General features: G+C 42.4%; 1 protein-coding gene across 3 annotated transcripts in view; it reads left to right on the top strand.

The window, feature by feature from the left end:
* POLR3E (RNA polymerase III subunit E) overlaps positions 1–16,810 on the top strand; it is a 32,303-nt gene that overhangs the window by 7,642 nt on the left and 7,851 nt on the right. For all 3 annotated transcript variants that reach the window (XR_005931418.1, XM_030001253.2, XM_030001252.2), the window contains exons 5-18: positions 1,805–1,920; positions 2,243–2,325; positions 3,050–3,157; positions 3,640–3,689; positions 3,989–4,108; positions 4,682–4,767; positions 5,815–5,859; positions 5,944–6,035; positions 6,816–6,936; positions 8,515–8,596; positions 11,049–11,108; positions 12,141–12,298; positions 12,586–12,650; positions 14,258–14,754. Coding sequence is in view for 2 of the 3 variants with exons in the window: in XM_030001253.2 (XP_029857113.1) it covers positions 1,805–1,920; positions 2,243–2,325; positions 3,050–3,157; positions 3,640–3,689; positions 3,989–4,108; positions 4,682–4,767; positions 5,815–5,859; positions 5,944–6,035; positions 6,816–6,936; positions 8,515–8,596; positions 11,049–11,108; positions 12,141–12,298; positions 12,586–12,650; positions 14,258–14,754 (1,683 nt within the window). In the remaining variant the exon portion in view is untranslated. The remainder of the gene's footprint in view (positions 1–1,804; positions 1,921–2,242; positions 2,326–3,049; positions 3,158–3,639; positions 3,690–3,988; positions 4,109–4,681; positions 4,768–5,814; positions 5,860–5,943; positions 6,036–6,815; positions 6,937–8,514; positions 8,597–11,048; positions 11,109–12,140; positions 12,299–12,585; positions 12,651–14,257; positions 14,755–16,810) is intronic.

Genomic DNA, 16,810 nt, shown 5'->3' with positions numbered 1-16,810 from the left:
GGTTGAGCTTTGGAGGCATGCTCTGTCTTTCATTGTCAGTGCACGTCTTGATTTCTCTCTTGGCTAGCTGTGAATCAGCAGCAGCCCTTTTGAAATCAGTGGGGTTGTATAGGTGGTGAAAATATAGCCAAAGCCAGAATGATTGCACTTGCTTGCAAATGTATCCCAAAACCGTAGCTGTGATTTTAAAATGCCTGTCCTAGTTTTGGCTGGGATAGAGTTGATTGTCTTCCTAGTAGCTGGTACGGTGCTATGTTTTGAGTCCAGTATGAGAAGAATGCTGATAACACTGATGTTTTCAGTTGTTGCTCAGTAGTGTTTAGTCTCAAGTCAAGGATTTTTCAGCTTCTCAAGCCCAGCCAGCGAGAAAGCTGGAGGGGCACAAGAAGTTGGGAGGGGACATAGCCAGGGCAGCTGACCCAAACTGGCCAAAGGGGTATTCCATACCATGTGACGTCACATCTAGTATAGAAACTGGGGGGGTGGGGGGCGGGGGATTGCGACTTGGGGATTAACTGGGTGTCAATCGGCAGGTGGGGAGCAATCGCACTGTGCATCATTTGTATCTTCCAATCCTTTTATTATTACTGCTGTCATTTTATTAGTGTTATCATTATCATTATTACTTTCTTCTTTTTTGTTCTATTAAACCGTTCTTATCTCAACCCATGAGTTTTACTTCTTTTCCCGATTTTTTTCCCCCATCCCACTGCGGGGGGGGGGGGGGGGGGGCGGGGCAGGGAGCAAGTGAGCAGCTGTGTGGTGCTTAGTTGCTGGCTGGGGTTAAACCACGACAACGCCTTATCTAAAAAACGCAGAAATAGATGTCTGTGATACTAGGATTTTGTTCTGGGAAGTGGTTAAGGAGAGTGCTTATGTGAACTTTAGAGTTAGGATGCATGTTGTGTTCAGGAAGTCTTCTATTAAAATTAGCAAACATTTGCATTGTAATCCCTGTGCAGACTTGTAAATCTGCCGTCTCATCCAGGGACTTGTAACTAGTTCAGTTTATGAGTAATATAAAGGGGAAGAAAAAATGAGGCAATAGTTGTGATACACAAATTTATATCGAATAAATATATGTATATATGTGGCTCACCCTGAGGAAGACTATATACTGTATTATTATAGTATATAAAGAGAAATGCTATGCAGGAAAATGTTTATTTTTGAACGCTTGTCTGAAGTTTAAAGTTTGAGGGGGGGAATGGTTCTCCTTGTAACTAAAAGCTTGGAGCTTGTTTCTGTGCTTTGACCAGTGTAAATCAGGAATAACTATGAAGTCAGTGGTAAGTGCTGCAGTCTCAAACTTAGCAGAATCGAGGCCTTTGCCTCTGAAGAGGACATAGTTTATACTGCTTTGTACCCAAACTAGAAGGAAACATACCTTAAGTTTGAGAGATTCTGAGTGGACCCTCAGTGATGGGGAGGCTTGAAGGATATTGCTTGTGCACTTGATCTGTACTGGTAAGTAAACTAGACTGATAATGTAGTGGAAGGTATCCAACAAAGTGAAGGTGTTTTTCAAGGCTGCCTAAAGAACTCTTGTTTCTCTGCTCTCATTCATTTACATGGGAGTTTATGTGTCTCTAGCTTATTGTTAAAATGTCGCCATCCTACAAAAACCCATGTATATGCTCAGCTTTATGCATGAGAATTGCCCTGTGAATTTGAATGATGCTGCTTATGTATTTAAATTTGCTGTAAACCTATGGAAATGTTAGCAAATGTGGGATTGAATTTTAATTTATATTTTTGGGGTTCTGCCATGGTTATTAGCTGTCTTTCCTTTCATATTATTTAGGTTGAACTTGAAATGGCCATTGATACTTTGAATCCTAACTACTGTCGCAGCAAGGGAGAACAGATTGCTCTCAATGTAGATGGCACGTGTACAGATGAAACAAGTACCTATTCCTCGTAGGTATCCTCTTTGCCTTCATTTCCTTTTTGTGGTGAGCATAGATATATGTATGTCCACCAGGGCTTCAGGGAAAGGTGAGAACAAGTGGCTGTACAGTCTCAGGGGTGCATTGGACACTGTTATATAGCAAGTATTCTTGGAAGTAAGCTACGTTCTTTGGTGTGCTCCGTGAATTCTGAATTGCAAACAGAAAGATGGGTATGTGTATTGGCTGCAGTTGTTGATATTCTGTTTTTAGAATTGGTGATTTCAGACCTTTAACGTCTCTATGCCACATTGCCTGTAGAATACAATCTCACAGCATTCATCTGTCTGCAGGAAGCTGATGGACAAGCAAACTTTCTGCTCATCGCAAGCTGCGAGTAATGTTTCCCGCTATGCAGCTGCTGTTTATAAAAAAGGTAAGTTTCTTCTGCTTACTGCTCACATCAGTGAAACATGCTCATTTCAGGGTTAAAATACGACCTATTTGTTCTTTTTTTTCTCAGCCTAGGTTTTAATTGACTGACCTGTCTTTAAAGCAAGGAAAATTTTTCCTTGTCAATGTCCCTGGAGTCCTTGAGAAGGTCTAGGAAAATTGTAAATATTATATAAGAACACTGTGGGTTTGTAGATGGCTCCAGGATCTTAACAGTGCATGGTGGCCTGAAATAATATACATTTGCAGCATAAATTTATCATCGTTATTTATATTACCATCTACATCTAATTGTGTCTGTCTCATTTTCCAGTTCAACACTTTTTGCCCCTCTCTTGTCTCCTGATGCCATCACAGAGTTTTGATCTGATCATCATTTGAGATGAAAATATGTAGATTGTCTTCAGTGATGACTATCAGGAGTCTGCTGAACTATAGGTCAGGTCTGAGACAGAATGTAGCTCTCTACAAGATCTGGTTTCAGCACGAAAAGGAAAGTAACATAAATAGGTCTTCATCTTTCATACTCCTTTGAAATTCTGAGCACTGGATTAATTTTTTCACTTCAATCCCTTTTTACATTTTACTGTATTAAATATTTATGTTTAATTGAAGCTGTGCCTTTACAGAGATAGGGAGATAATGAAAGTGCTGTCCTTGTGCAGTGGAAAAAACCAATTTAAATCAATGTTACTTCTTCTTTTCAGGTGAACTTCACCTGACTCCGCTACATGGAATTCTTCAGCTGAGGCCGAGCTTCACCTACTTGGACAAGGCTGATGCAAAACACCGAGAAAGAGAAGCTGCGAATGAAGGTAAATGCTCCATGAGTTGTGTTTTCTTTTGGGAGGTGAAATAGAAGTTATCTCTATAATTTTACTGATAAGAGTCATTATATTCTGAAGGTGTTTATTATTATAAACATACTGATTATAAGTTCTTAGATTATTACACTGATCTTATTTTCAGTGTAGCTGCATAAATGGTTTTGTGGGCACAGCACGGGGGATTGGCAGAGGGATAGGAGATGGTGGGTCATGTCACAGGGCAGCAGTAGGGAGTGTGTCACCACTGCCACTGAAAAGTTGCACACTACAAAGCTCATGGGAGCAGGGTCTCCTATCATAGGAGCAGTGTGGTGCTGTCATACATTGCATAGCTTGGCAAGCTGGGATTGAACCCATGGTTCTGTAGTTCCTAGTACCACTTTCTTCCTGCATGGGTCCCCAAACAGTAACAGATTGGCTTTGGCTCTTCTATTGCAGTGGTGTGTTTATTCTGTTGTATTTTTTGGCAGGTGGTGATTCATCCCAAGATGAAGCTGAAGATGATGTTAAGCAAATTACTGTATGTTTAAATTTCCTTTTTATGATAGTTCAGGCAACAGTTCACAAGAAAGCATGACAATTCACACCCAAATAAAAGGACAGGAAACCTTAGCTAGTCCTGGTGACCCTGGGCTTGGGAGGGGGGGAAGCAAGATGGACTTGCCCTTGTTGCACAAGCATAAAGATGGCACTGACAGCAAGGCATGATTCATTTGAGCTAGGGCCCCTAGCTTCTGTTACTTATGTACCAAATAAATAATGCAGGTGTTTTGTTTTGAGGGTTTCAGGGCTGTATTTAATGATGCCCAAATCTTCTAGGTACGATTCTCCCGCCCTGAGACCGAACAAGCTCGTCAACGACGTGTTCAATCCTATGAGTTCCTGCAGAAGAGACAAGCAGAAGAGCACTGGGTTCATCTACATTATTATGGCTTGAAGGTAGGTGTGTGCTGGCTGCTGAGGAGGCCACCTGAGGCTGAAGGCTCAGCCAAGTCTAGAACTGTTTTTAAATATGGACCCATGGGAATCAGGGAATCATCAAAAGATAATGAAGAAAAGTAGGTCTGTAGGCTTTAACAGATCCTGCAGTGCCTACAGTACCTCCTCTGCTGGATAATGCTTTGGGATCTGCATGGTGGAAAAGGTTTAAAACTGAGAGTTGGACAAACATAAAGGGGGGGTCTGAGTACGAGAATCACTCAGGTCTTGGATTATGAACTGGATTTTGTGAACAACTTGTGTAACCCAGTCAGTTGAGTGTCAGAAATCCTGTTTGTCTGACCTGCATGCATGTCTGTCGGCAGATGTCAAAGTCATAGCAACAGAAATGTTCCCACATCACGTGAGCATTGTTCAAGAAAGTGAAAGCAGAACATTAGTTAGTGAGGTGGAACGCTTGAATGGTGCAGTAATGACAGGGTGGTCACAGTTTGGAGTGAGCAATCCAGCTCTCTGGCATTTTGTATGTTTTCCATATGTGGTAGTGACTCTTGGTTTTTTCTATATCTCCAGGACAGCCGTTCTGAACACGAGCGCCAGTATTTATTTAGTCAAGGTCACGGCCTTGCTGAAAACACGGAATTAATTAAGTCTCCCAGGTAATGGTTTTGATGGTTCCCTACAGAAATTGCAGTAATTTGTTGGGATTGTTTTCAGGGTAATAAGCAGGTATATTCTTTAAAAGTCTGCTGTTTGATAATTCTATCCGTGATAAAAATTGAATAGTTTAAAAAATACAGAAACAAACTTCAACTTATTCAGGTTGCTTTCGTTGTTTCCCTGTACTCTGAGAGTAAAACTAGTTGTATTCACTTGGGATTGTAGCCTCTTGTACATTATCACAACCCTGCATTATTGGGACTGCAAATACTATAAAGGAAAAGTAAAAGAAAAGCTCCTTCTGGTTAAAATAAATTAAAACACTGAAGCCAGTAACTTCCATTGTTAGCAAATCTTACAAAAACTTGTTTTTGTGATTTGTGAGACACACCGGAAACTACTTGAAACTTGTTCAGTTTTGTTTCTTGGTGACTGCAGCTATACAGGAATCTTCCCATGATGCAGTCAATACTAATGCTTTGCTGTAATCTGATACAACCATGGCCAAGTAATAGGAAAGTGGCACTCTCTCTCTGTTTAGCGGTGTGGATGCGTTTTTCTTAACATTTAACGTCTTAGTGGAACAGTGCTAGGTGTTCTGAGAAGTCTTTTGGATCTGATTCTTTCCTCACAGACACTGGTAGTTACATGGGTGGAGAAGACTTTTTGCTTGTTGCTGGCCTGATTCTTTCTGTCTACAGTATTTCACATTACCCCTCTTACTGCCGTGTCAGAGCACCTGTGTTTAAAGTATTTACTCTTGCAGTTCCTCTGTTTGGACACCTCTTCTGTACAGAAGAGCTGGGATTCTGACTCCCATTTATTTCGTACCTTCTCTTTGGGTAGATGAATGTCAATAGCTTTTACTAGTACTGAATTTACAGAGGAAGATGGGAGAGGAAAGGGGAGAGCTCTCTCTTCAGGCTAATATTTGTTTTGTAGATACACACAAGTAGGATTGCTCTAAGCAAGAAATAACTTTAATGTACTTAAACCTGGGAAGTCCCACGACAAGCATTTTAAGGATGTGTTTTCTTTTCTTCTAGTGAATATTTAATGATGTTGATGCCTCCAAGCGTAGAGGAAGAGAAGTAAGTGTTTGTACAGAATGTTCAAAGTCCGTGTTGGCTGGATGCTCTTTTTCATGGGCTGCAAATATTCTTGTTTACCTGCAGTGACAAACCAATGGCTCCAAGCAATGTGCTTTCTATGGCCCAGCTGAGAACTTTACCCCTTGCTGATCAGATTAAGATCCTGATGAAGAATGGTTTGTAGCTTTTGTAATATATTTGCACTTTACTTTGTGACTTCTAATTGCCTTAGATGAGGTACCTTTCCTAGTAGTACCAGTTCTGTCACCCCACCAGACAGTCTGTCTGGCTCTTTCGTTCTGTGAAGAATCCAAATCCCGAGCCTTTCCTTAAGAAGACCTGCTGTGCAGGGACGAGCAGTTGGCAGCAGATCTGACTGTTGATCTGTATGTTTGCAGTCAAGTTACTCTTAGAATAATTTCTAATCTGATGATAGCTTTCTGGATACCTCTATTTCAGCAGGTATCTCCTGGAATGTGGCGTCTGAACATGAATCTAAGTTGAAGGTTAATGCAACAAGCTGCACTTTGGCATTTTCTGGGAGGTTTTCAGTAATAAGCACTTCATGAGTGTCATCTAGGAATTGTATTTTGTTTCTTCAGAGTTACTATCTGATGAGAGCAAATCCTGAGGACTTTGCCTCAGGAGCTTCCTGTCTTGTGAGGTATCTCTGTTTCCAAATATTGCCAAAGGCATAGATTTATTTTATTGATGCATTAATTTGGGACCAGTTAAGCTAATCAACTGCGATGCAACACTAGCTGGTATTTTTAGAACAGAGGATGACTGTAGTGCAGGGGGGGGGGACTTAGTAGAACTTAGGTTTAGGGTTTTTTCTAAGGTATAGATTTGACCATGAACTTCAACATAAATCATAGTATCCTAGATTTATAAATCTATGTCTGTATCATGCGCACTGAAGAAACCCTTAATCTGGTGTGTATTTTGCCTTTCAGTGAAGGTCATGCCATTTGCAAATCTGATGAGTTTGCTAGGCTCTGGGACTGACTCTACGGCAGTTCTCCGCTGTATACAGCAGGTGGCAATGCTGGTCCAGGGAAACTGGGTGGTGAAGAGGTATGGTTGGTCTTTGTTACTGGGACATGGTTTTTTGCTTTAAGGAGAGGATCAGAACAATGGATTTTATATACTCATCTTCCTTGTGTCCCAAAGTAGCCATGTTCTTAATTCATAGTACTGTAAAAATCTTGATTTAATGTTTGGTCCTTTTTAGTGCACTCAGATATTCAAAATTCAAAGGGTTGATGTTAAAGGGTAATACCTTAGTACCTACACCAGCTAAAATTATGGCTGAACAGTGATGTAATCTGTATTTGCATTTGAGTTATGTTAGGTTTTTGATGTTGTCTTCACTCATGTTCTTTTGTGGGAGGACTGCCCTGAATTCTTCCAGAGATTAGTATCGAATATAAACACAGAAAATGAAACCAATGTCAGCTATAGTATTTCTTAGCTAAATTCAGTCAAAGAAAGATCTTTGTGCAGTCACCTTGCTGTTCATCAGTGGATGCTGCTCTTGTCAGCTGAAAGCTACCCTCTAGAAGGCATTACCCGCTTAATAAATCAAGCGTCGTATGCTGAGTGTACCACATGAAATGGATTCTGTATCATCCTCCTGTTTATTAGGATAAAACATCCCACTGGGAATTGAAGTCTAAAGTGCAGTATGATTTTTTTTACCTGGGTGGAGCACTGCATGCGGAGAATTACAGTCTCTGAAATAGCTCTCTGTGTTAAGATGAGTGGCACCAGCTACTAGTCCAAGTCTGTTAGCAGGATGTGTTTCAGCTATTGTGATACAGGTCTGTGTTAACAATGTGAACAGTTTTTACAGCAACCCTTGCTGTCCCTCCAGCCATTCCAGAAGGAAACTGGAAGCAAGTTAAAAGACAGTATATTTGCATTCAGATTGTTTTTATGTTGTAGTTGATTCTTTGCTACTAGTCCGAGAAGGATGCGTGTATCTCTAGGAGATGTGGCATATTTGGGATGGTTGGGCACAGAGCAGCGCATGCACGCATCAGAGCTTTAAATGTAGAAGGGACCCATTTCTTTGGCCTGGGTAGGATCAAGATCATGAATTTGGGCTGCCTTGAGGCCTTGGAGAGCACGCTAACAAATGTCATCCAGTTGGTCTTGCAAGCAGACGAGGACACAGGGTAGTGTTGGTCTCAGGGCTGTTTGTTTTGAGCATGACGTTTTGTAGTATTGTTCTCTTAAACCCTTGATTGCTGGGAACGAAATGAAAAAACCTTATGCCCATACATCAGCATTTTGTCTAAATGCTGCCTTCAAGGCTGCATACCAGGTTAGCCTAAGCATTTCTTAGGATCATTCTGGTCTTGTTTACACTGATCCAAGGGAGGATAGGCTTTGCAAGAACAAAGCAGAGCTTGTACCTGTGTTGCACACATCTGCTAGCCACAAGGCTATGCTTTGCTGGTGTAAGCCTTTTTGCACTATTGTAATTGCAGTGGTGTAATTACACCAATATTAATTCCTTTAATGAAAACCATGCTTTGGATAAAGGTATAATTTAACTGCAGAACAGGGAGGACATGTTTGTTAATTTTCACCAATGCCATTTTTTCTGGAGTACCTAGTAACTAATCTGTCTTCCTTTTTAATTAACAGTGATGTCCTCTACCCGAAAGATACTTCTAGTCCACATAGTGGAGTCCCTGCAGAAGTGCTCTGTAGAGGAAGAGACTTTGTTGTAAGTATAAAAATATTTGTTGTTTTTAAAGGAAAACGCAGGTGAAGTTTGCCTGAGAGGCCATGGCATTGCAAAACTCTGCTGCTCTACTGCAATAAGGTGTTTCCTCCAACAAAATTATTTGTACTTTAATCCTGAAGGTGTTGTTACTAGTCTGTCATGGGAGTGTTGGCATAGATTGTCATTGTGGCTGTCTGGCAGGTTCAAATCATCTGTCATTAACAGTATTCATCCCTTTCTAATACGTGCTGTAGAGCCACTATCACATAGCCCCCACAATGCAGGGCTTACAGAAAAGCCAGGACTGGATAATAAAGTGCTTGTTTCTCCAGATATATTTCCATGGGGTCAGGACTGTGAGATCTCAGGAGGGCAGTGTGGGTAAGCCTTGTGCTCCCTGAGCATGTACTGTTGATCTTTAAAAAGGACTTTATTCCCCAGAGCTGCTAATCAGTGAAAGGACTCTGTTCCCAGGCACCTTTTGTGAGCAGTAGCTGCACATGGAAGTTGAAATGAATACAGGTCTTGTAAACACACACGTAACCACAGCAAAAGGGAACAACCTCTGCATTGTGTTTATTTTCACTAACCATGGAAAGAATTAAGTTCCTAAGTGGTTCCTAAGTTCATATTCAGTTTATGGCTTCCGCCCCATCAAAGAGAAGCTGACGAGTGCATTGCTCTCATTTTTTTCAGTTAGACCTGACTGTTCCCCTTGTCTGCAAAGTTTGTTTATGAGATTTAGCTCTGAATAGGAGCATGCAGTGCAAGAGACTTTAAGGATATTACAGTACTAGTAGAAGATAAAACTGATGGTGATTGAAACTGACTTTTTATTGTGACTTGATGTCAGCCCTAGACACTGCCATATGGAGACCTGGATTCAGGTGTGACCCAGTGACATAAGTCTTTAGGACACAGCAGATTAGGTGACACGTCATGTGTAAAGTTCTAGAGACCAGAAATTATTATGTTCAGTTAAGTAAGCAGTAGTGTTTTAGCGATTAAGATGTAAAGATACATTACTTTCATTTGAATTATGTTAAATATACCTTGCATGAGAAATGAATTGGTGTCAATCTTAAAGGCAAGTAATTTGCTGATTAGCTCTACAAAAGGGAAAAAGTTAAAATGTTAGAAAATAGAAAGCATTGGTATTTCTGGCTCTCAGACGAAGTGAAATGTCTGGTCATAAGGCTCAGAAATAGTATGTAATGCTGTATTGCATCTGTGGAGATAATGTGTTCTAGCTTAAAAAGTGAACTTTATTTCCCTGTATATATTTGTGTAAAGTAATTAATAAGGATAAAAAATATTTATGGCAACCATATTTTAGTGTCCACCTGTTCCATGCTGTACTTTGGGGAGAAGGAAAAGTAGTTTTTGTCTTTTCTGAAAGCTTCTGTTTTTTCCCCAGATTATCACATAATAAATTCAGAGGATGTGAGTACCATTGGCTCTAGCTGAGGGTAAAGGGCCTAATGAGAAATGGGTGCCTCAGAGTTGTGTGCAAGGAGAGCTGATAGATCTACTTCCTTTGGACAGGAGCTTCCTGTGCTTTAAAACAGAAATGCCTTGTGCCCTAAAGTGAGCATGGTGGTTTTGTGTGTTTGTGGGCAGAGAGAAGCTGAATCAGAGAGAAGGACACATAGATGACGTCATAGGGCAGGAAGAAATTGGCAGTAATGAGATTTTGAATTCTTCAAGACATTATTAATACACACAGACTAAAAGAGGTTGTAGTCTGTTTAAATGGAGACAGGAAGAAATCAAAGGGGTGTTCAGACATTGTTCTGCCCAAGTCCTCATGTATCCTGTTAGACTGCTCTCAGCAACTGCCTCTCAGGATGTTGGACCTTAGGAGCTGCTCTGCAGAGCACCTAGCTTTTCCATTAACTGGGGACAAGTATGTGAGTGACAGGCCATCTTGGCATAACTATAAGTGACCGTGATGTGCACTGAAGAAGGGAACGGGCGCTTTCTAGGGGGCTGTGTGCTGCAGAAAGGGAACAGTCATCAACCTTTACAGCCCCCTGCATTAACAGAAGTGGATGAAGAGTTTATTTAGGTTGGTGATTAGGTATGTGAGAAGCAGAGCCTCAAGTGTGACTTCTGGAATACCAGCATCACTGCAGTGGATTTTATTTTTTTTTTGGAAGCTAAATGGAGTTTGAGTTCAAGAGATTCTTCATAGCTTTTGTAGTCACAGGTTCATCAAGGCAAACCATGGACTCTCGAAGCTTTTGATACTGTGTTCATGGCCATTTGAGGCCAGAAGAGGCCAGAAAGTGTTTTCCCACTACCTGGCTGAGAATCGCCTACTTCCACATTCTTGAAAGGAATGGGGTTTCCATTTTTCTGGTAACATCATTGAACAGGGTCATTACTACAACTTCAGTAAAGCAACTGCTAAATACAGTTACTAGGTTTTTCTCTTTTGTTCCCTTCTTAGATGTGGAAGTTCACACAGGACCGCTGGGTTGTGAGAAAGGAAGTGGCAGCAGTTACAAAAGTGAGTGATTTTTTTTCTTTTTTTTTTTTTTTTTTATTCCTAAATCAGAAGTTGGTGATACGTGTTGCACATTGTCCGTAGGTTGGTAGTGGGTGCTGCTGCAAGCCTTTTCTAAAGTTCACAGTGTCTGCATTACTGCTGACTTGCAGTGTTGCTCACCAGGCATGCCTTCACTTTGGAACAGGTAGGTATAGATACATACTCTTTTTACAAACATTTTGAGCAGCTCCCACAGCTACCATGACTCCACAGGATATGACTGGCCTTGTCGCTGAGCCACTGGAATGCATCTTGTCCTCTCAACTGTTTCAGTGGAAAGCCAGACACAGTTTGAATTAAACTGACTGATCGTGCACCAAAGCAGATGAGTGCTTGTGCAGTCCACACTAGCTGCTCTGCTTTGGGTATGTTAGAAAAGAGCAACTCTTCTCTCAGCATTTGCCAGTTGTCAATATTGAATAAAAGCTTTAAAGCAACTCAGGCACCTGAATATTCTGTTAAAACTGACAAATGAATGAGAAACATTATGTAAAGAGGACAAAAAATAATTTCCTTAAAATGCTGTAAAACGATAAAACGTGAGTCAATTTATGCACAGACCATCTATTTTTGGAATGTAAGATCCAGTGCCGCTTAAAAGCTGTGCATGTGTAGGTGCAGCATGTTTGACCTGCGGCTCTAAAATAAGATTGACATTGTAGAATATGCTTCTCTTCACAACAGAGTCTTTTCATCTCAGTTTGGAAACTCCCTTTTCTTCACAAAACATGCCATGAGCTATTTGACTCTCAGGTGATTAATTACCACTGCTCTCTGAAGTCCTGTGCTTTTAACATTGTGTGAAAGTGTTGGTGCTGCAGAGAAGGATGACTATCTCTGACTTAGCTGGGTGTGTATTCATGGAGGTGCCCCATACATACCAAATCAGTCCAACTCTTCTTGTCTCATGGAACAATGCCCATTGCTGCATGGCTGCATATGTCCTATGTAAATTGACTTCCATATTATTTATGCTTTTGCTTTTTCTTTTAGCTTTGTCCAGAAGATGTGAAAGACTTCCTAGAGCACATGTCCGTGGCAAGAATAAACAAAGGTTGGGAGTTCATGCTGCCTTATGATGAAGACTTTGTTAAGAAGCATCCAGATATAGTTCAGAGGCAACATATGCTGTGGATGGGCATTCAGGCCAAGTAAATGACTTGTTTTATTTTGGGGAATAAGCTAAAAACAGGGAATTATCTAGTACAAAGTTTCTGTAGACATTGATAGATAATTTGATCTGTATTGCCTCGAAGGTTTCCCCCTCACAGTCACCAGGCAGTGGTGTGGTGGGGGGTGTCACTGCATCATTCAAGTCATTCCTGTTCCTTGGCTCCCTGGAGAAATTGAGTGTTCTAGTTAATGGCCAAAGCTGGCATGGCTGCACGCAGGCATAACAACTGAAACTATCTTGGTATATTTTATCTTTGTCTTTCAGATTAGAAAAGGTCTATAATCTCTTAAAGGAGCACTTGACGCCAAAGAAACAAGAGGCACAATCAGGTAAATGGAATTGTGCTTGGATCATCTTGAAGCACATGCATCTCTCCATATTCCTGGGTGATGTTTTGGAGTTCCTCTTTGGTTTTGAACATGGTGGGGACTGGCCTTGTTTTGTTTAATATTTTCCCATTCTTGCGATTTCCTTTGGATTATTTGAGACAGGTCTTGGTCTGTACTAACAACACTGACGTTGGGGTGACACAAGCTTACTGTAGCATCCTCATAGCAGAGCACAGAGGATTCCTTGGCACTGGGGACTTGCTATTTGTGTAAAATCAGCTGGTTCTCTTATCAACTTCTTCATTTAAGGCAGCTTGTGTGGTGTAAGGGTGTAAGCAGCTCCTGAAGAGGGGACAGGGCCTGTGCACAAGTAATTCTCACCTCTCAGTTTGTGAGTTAATGTGCAGGAGGTGATTTTTTTTCTTTTGTTGTTTTGCGTGATTTGCACTGGGCTCTCTGTCCTGTGGTTGAGGGCTGAGCAATTAATGAAGAATGTGTTTGGCAGGGGGCTGTAAGGAGGTGTGAAGCTGTCTCTTTTTGATGTCCTTCTCCACCATGGATGCTAGTGAGAATATTAAAGTAGCTGCTCCAGAATTTTAAAAGATTGTGAAAACTTGAGATTCCAGAGTTTTAACTAGGTATTTGGCTCATTGCCAGACACTGGAGCCAATGAAGAGTATAAGCAGAACTGACAAATGAGCATATGAATCCATTTCAATACCCTGTGTCTGATCTGCTTGGAAGGATTAGGTGTTGGGTTATTTGGAGAGGATTAGCAAGCCTAACAGCAGAGAAGATAACAGCATGTGTGCTGTGCATGATTTTGCCTTAAACACAGCACTCCTTCCTTTGGCATTGAGACTGGATTCCTCTGCTGCCAACACGCCCCTTCCTTTCACCTTTGGATAGCTGGGCGTGTAGAGGACCCAGGGGAAGAGGCACAGGATTGCATGGGAAAAGAACTCCCTCCTGTCCCTTTCTCCCCATCACTGGGTAATAATACTAAGAAGAGGGTCTCAGACTTTCACACTGTGTGCCTCATGCTAGAAGGGTATTCAAGTTCACTGTTAACCCCTTCACTCTCCTCACTGTACCTATAGGACATCCTTGTGCTGGCTCTGGCATTTGCTGAAGCAGGCCCCACTGGCCACTAGATACTCCCAAAAAAAAAAAAAAAAAAAAAGTTGTTAGGCAAAGCAGCATTTGGGTCATGAGTAGAGATGTATAAGCAGTCTGTATCCTGGTTTCCTGACTACAGAAAAAGCCCTAGTGATGGAACAAGTCAAGTGCACTTTGTCTTTGCTTCAGGTTCCTCAACTGGAACACCCTTCCCCAAGCATCTGGCTTACAATTTGTCAACATGTTTATCTTTAAAATAAACAACCTCCCTCCCCCCGCCATCACCCCTCCAACCCCCCCCCCCCCCAAAAAAAAAACAAAACCCCAAACTAAAGTAAAATCTTACCAACAAACCGGGTTTATGCCTTAGATTTCACAAGCAGAGGACGTTTCCTGCTTTCATTTCACCATGACCCCTTCAAGAAACATTCTGCAAGACTGGAGCCCTGGTTATGGTGAGATTTATGATGTCTCTTGTTTCTTACTAGCTCATCCGTTGCTGGTTTCTGGGGAGCAAAGGGTCAACATGGCTAAAGCAAAACTCAAGCAGAACTATGGGCAGCTGGAGAAGGAGTTCCAGAAGCAAAAGGCAGAGATGAAATCCAATGATGCCTCAGCCAAGATAGATGTTTCCAATATCCGCATTAAAGAGGAGCCTGTGAGTGACGAGGAGCCAATGGATACCTCGGCTTACGAGGGCATGAACAATGGCATTGTCAACGGCCTCCATGCAGAGGAGGACTCCACGGACTCTTTAAACGGCCACTTGCCTGGAGGCTGCATTGACCGGGTAGCCCAAGAACTGAAGGCGTTTGTGTCGTCAACGTTTAAGAAACAATTTGTACTCACCCTGAGTGAGCTTAAACGGTTATTTAACCTTCACTTAGCCAGTCTGCCTCCAGGACATACATTGTTCAGTGGCATTTCGGACAAAATGTTACAGGACATGGTGTTGGACACTGGCTGCAAACAGATTTTGGTGCCTGTAAGTATGTTTTTCCCTGGGTGTACTTTGGGGAGGAGGGATTGGGGGGCAGTTAAACATCTGAGCTGTGAAATGTTTGTGTCCTGTGCTGGTGGACCAGAAGAACGGATGTGCGCTGAGTAACTGTCCAGTACTGGATATGTTGAAGCTGCTGGAGGTTTGTCTGCCGTCCTGCTTCTGGCAGGCCCTGCACTCTGCTTTCTTTGCTCAGTGGTATGCTGCATAGTTTAGTTGTCTTTGGGGCTCTGTTTCCACATCCAAGCTGTTGGGCTGCAGTGACTCGCTGTCCCAACTTGCTTCTGTTAACATGATCTAAGGCAGTACCAGATTCCCATCAGCTCTCCTGGAGTTGCACAAGCTCCTTCTCTCAGGGACAGGGATACAGTTGGGGGAGGAAAGGTGGCATTGACTGCCTGGGAGCGGCAAGGCACGCCCAGCAGAGCCCTCTGGGAAGTGGCAAACCATATCTGCAGCAGGTTTCTTTGGTCAGTCCTTTTCCTTCTAGACTGTGCAGAGGTGTCTTTGTTTCTTTGTCTTTATGGAAATGACATGTGTGATTGCGTGAGACAGAGCAGGTTTGTGTGACAGTAGATCGCTTAGGAAAAGAAAAGGCATTTGGCATCATGGGAAACAGCCTAAAAGGAAATTAATTTTACAAGACATCTGGCAGTGCTGATTGGGTTGCAACCAGAAAGAGCTTGGGAGTCAGCTGCCTTCGGGGAGAGGGGAAAAGAGACGTGTGAACTGCTTGAAAGAGCAGGCAAGGCGGAAAGAGCAGGAAGCAGGCAGGCTGACGAGAGAGAGCCTGGAGCATGGGAGTTGAAACTCAGCTAAGAAGTAAGGGTTGCTGGCGGACGGGGGGGGGGACGACAAATAACATGTTCAGTCATGTGCAAAGTACATGTTGTGGCACCCGGGAACCAAGTAACAGACTCAAAACGCCACTAGGGAGACCACCGATTTTGGTACTTTCTGCTTTCTCTCCTGACAGCTTTCAAGTCCTGGAGTAATGTTTGCCTGGAACTGCCTCTTAGTGCTGGCTAGGCTCTCCTTTGTATGCAGTGTCATATGTGCATTTGCCATGCTGATGGTAAATAGCTGAGGTCATTGCTGCTCTGTTACTCGGGACTGGGACTTGTTTGCTTTGGAAATTTTGGGATTTTGGAAAGTATTCCATCCACTCTTTGCTTTAAAGCTGTGAGGAGTGAAAGTGCTATAGTTTCTTTTTTCAAAAAAACAACCAAAATAAAATTCTTCTGAAGAGAGGTAGTTGGGAACTTCCTCCTGTCTGGAAAACCCTGTCACAGGAGACCTGCAGAGGTGCAGAAGTGGTCACTGGAAAGTCTCTTGCTAGAGGTCTGCTTTAAGTTTAGTTCTGCTGACTCAGAGTTTACTGCAAAACTTGAGATCTTCTACAGGAGCCTGTATAAGCCTGTACTGTTATCAGCAATGTAAATTGTTACCCCCGAGCCTCCCCCTGATGCTGTGTGCAGATGGCAAAGGTGCTGGGGCTGGTTTTACTCTTTGCATAGGCTCATACACTTTGGTATTTCTTGATTGTTCCCCTGGACAATTTTGTCAGAACCCAATGAGGGTGCCTGAGCTCAGGGAAAGCCTGGAGGGTTGTTTAGCGTGGGATTTCATAGTTGCTCATTAGTTTTCTGTAATTGAAAGTGCTTTGGTGATAAAAATCAATGATCTGAGGTAATTAAAATGATGTTCTGTGGGGGGTGAAGACACTCTTGGCTTGCATGCTGCCCTATTACGGAAAACATGTTGCTGAAAACGGCAATTGAAACCTTACCAAGGGAATGTAGGATTTATTATAAAGCTGACCGACTGCACCCAGGGTAGGAGATAAATAGTATTTGTGGGGAGCCAGAAGAGGTGCCACTCCAGCAGCAAAGGAGGCTGTGGGGATGCCTGCAGAGTGCTGTGCTTGCCTGTGCTTTGTAGCATCCTCAAGTGGGAGGGAAAAGCACACGTACAGAAATACCGGATCCTGGGCAGATGCACCCAAGTGCAGTGCGCTGCTGCTGCCATCAGAGAGAGGGTG

Source organism: Aquila chrysaetos, chromosome 25, assembly GCF_900496995.4.
Source record: "Aquila chrysaetos chrysaetos chromosome 25, bAquChr1.4, whole genome shotgun sequence".
NCBI classification, from domain to species: Eukaryota; Metazoa; Chordata; class Aves; order Accipitriformes; family Accipitridae; genus Aquila; species Aquila chrysaetos.
The sequence above is the reverse complement of the archived record's forward strand: the minus strand, read 5'-3'. Positions and strand labels throughout refer to the sequence as shown.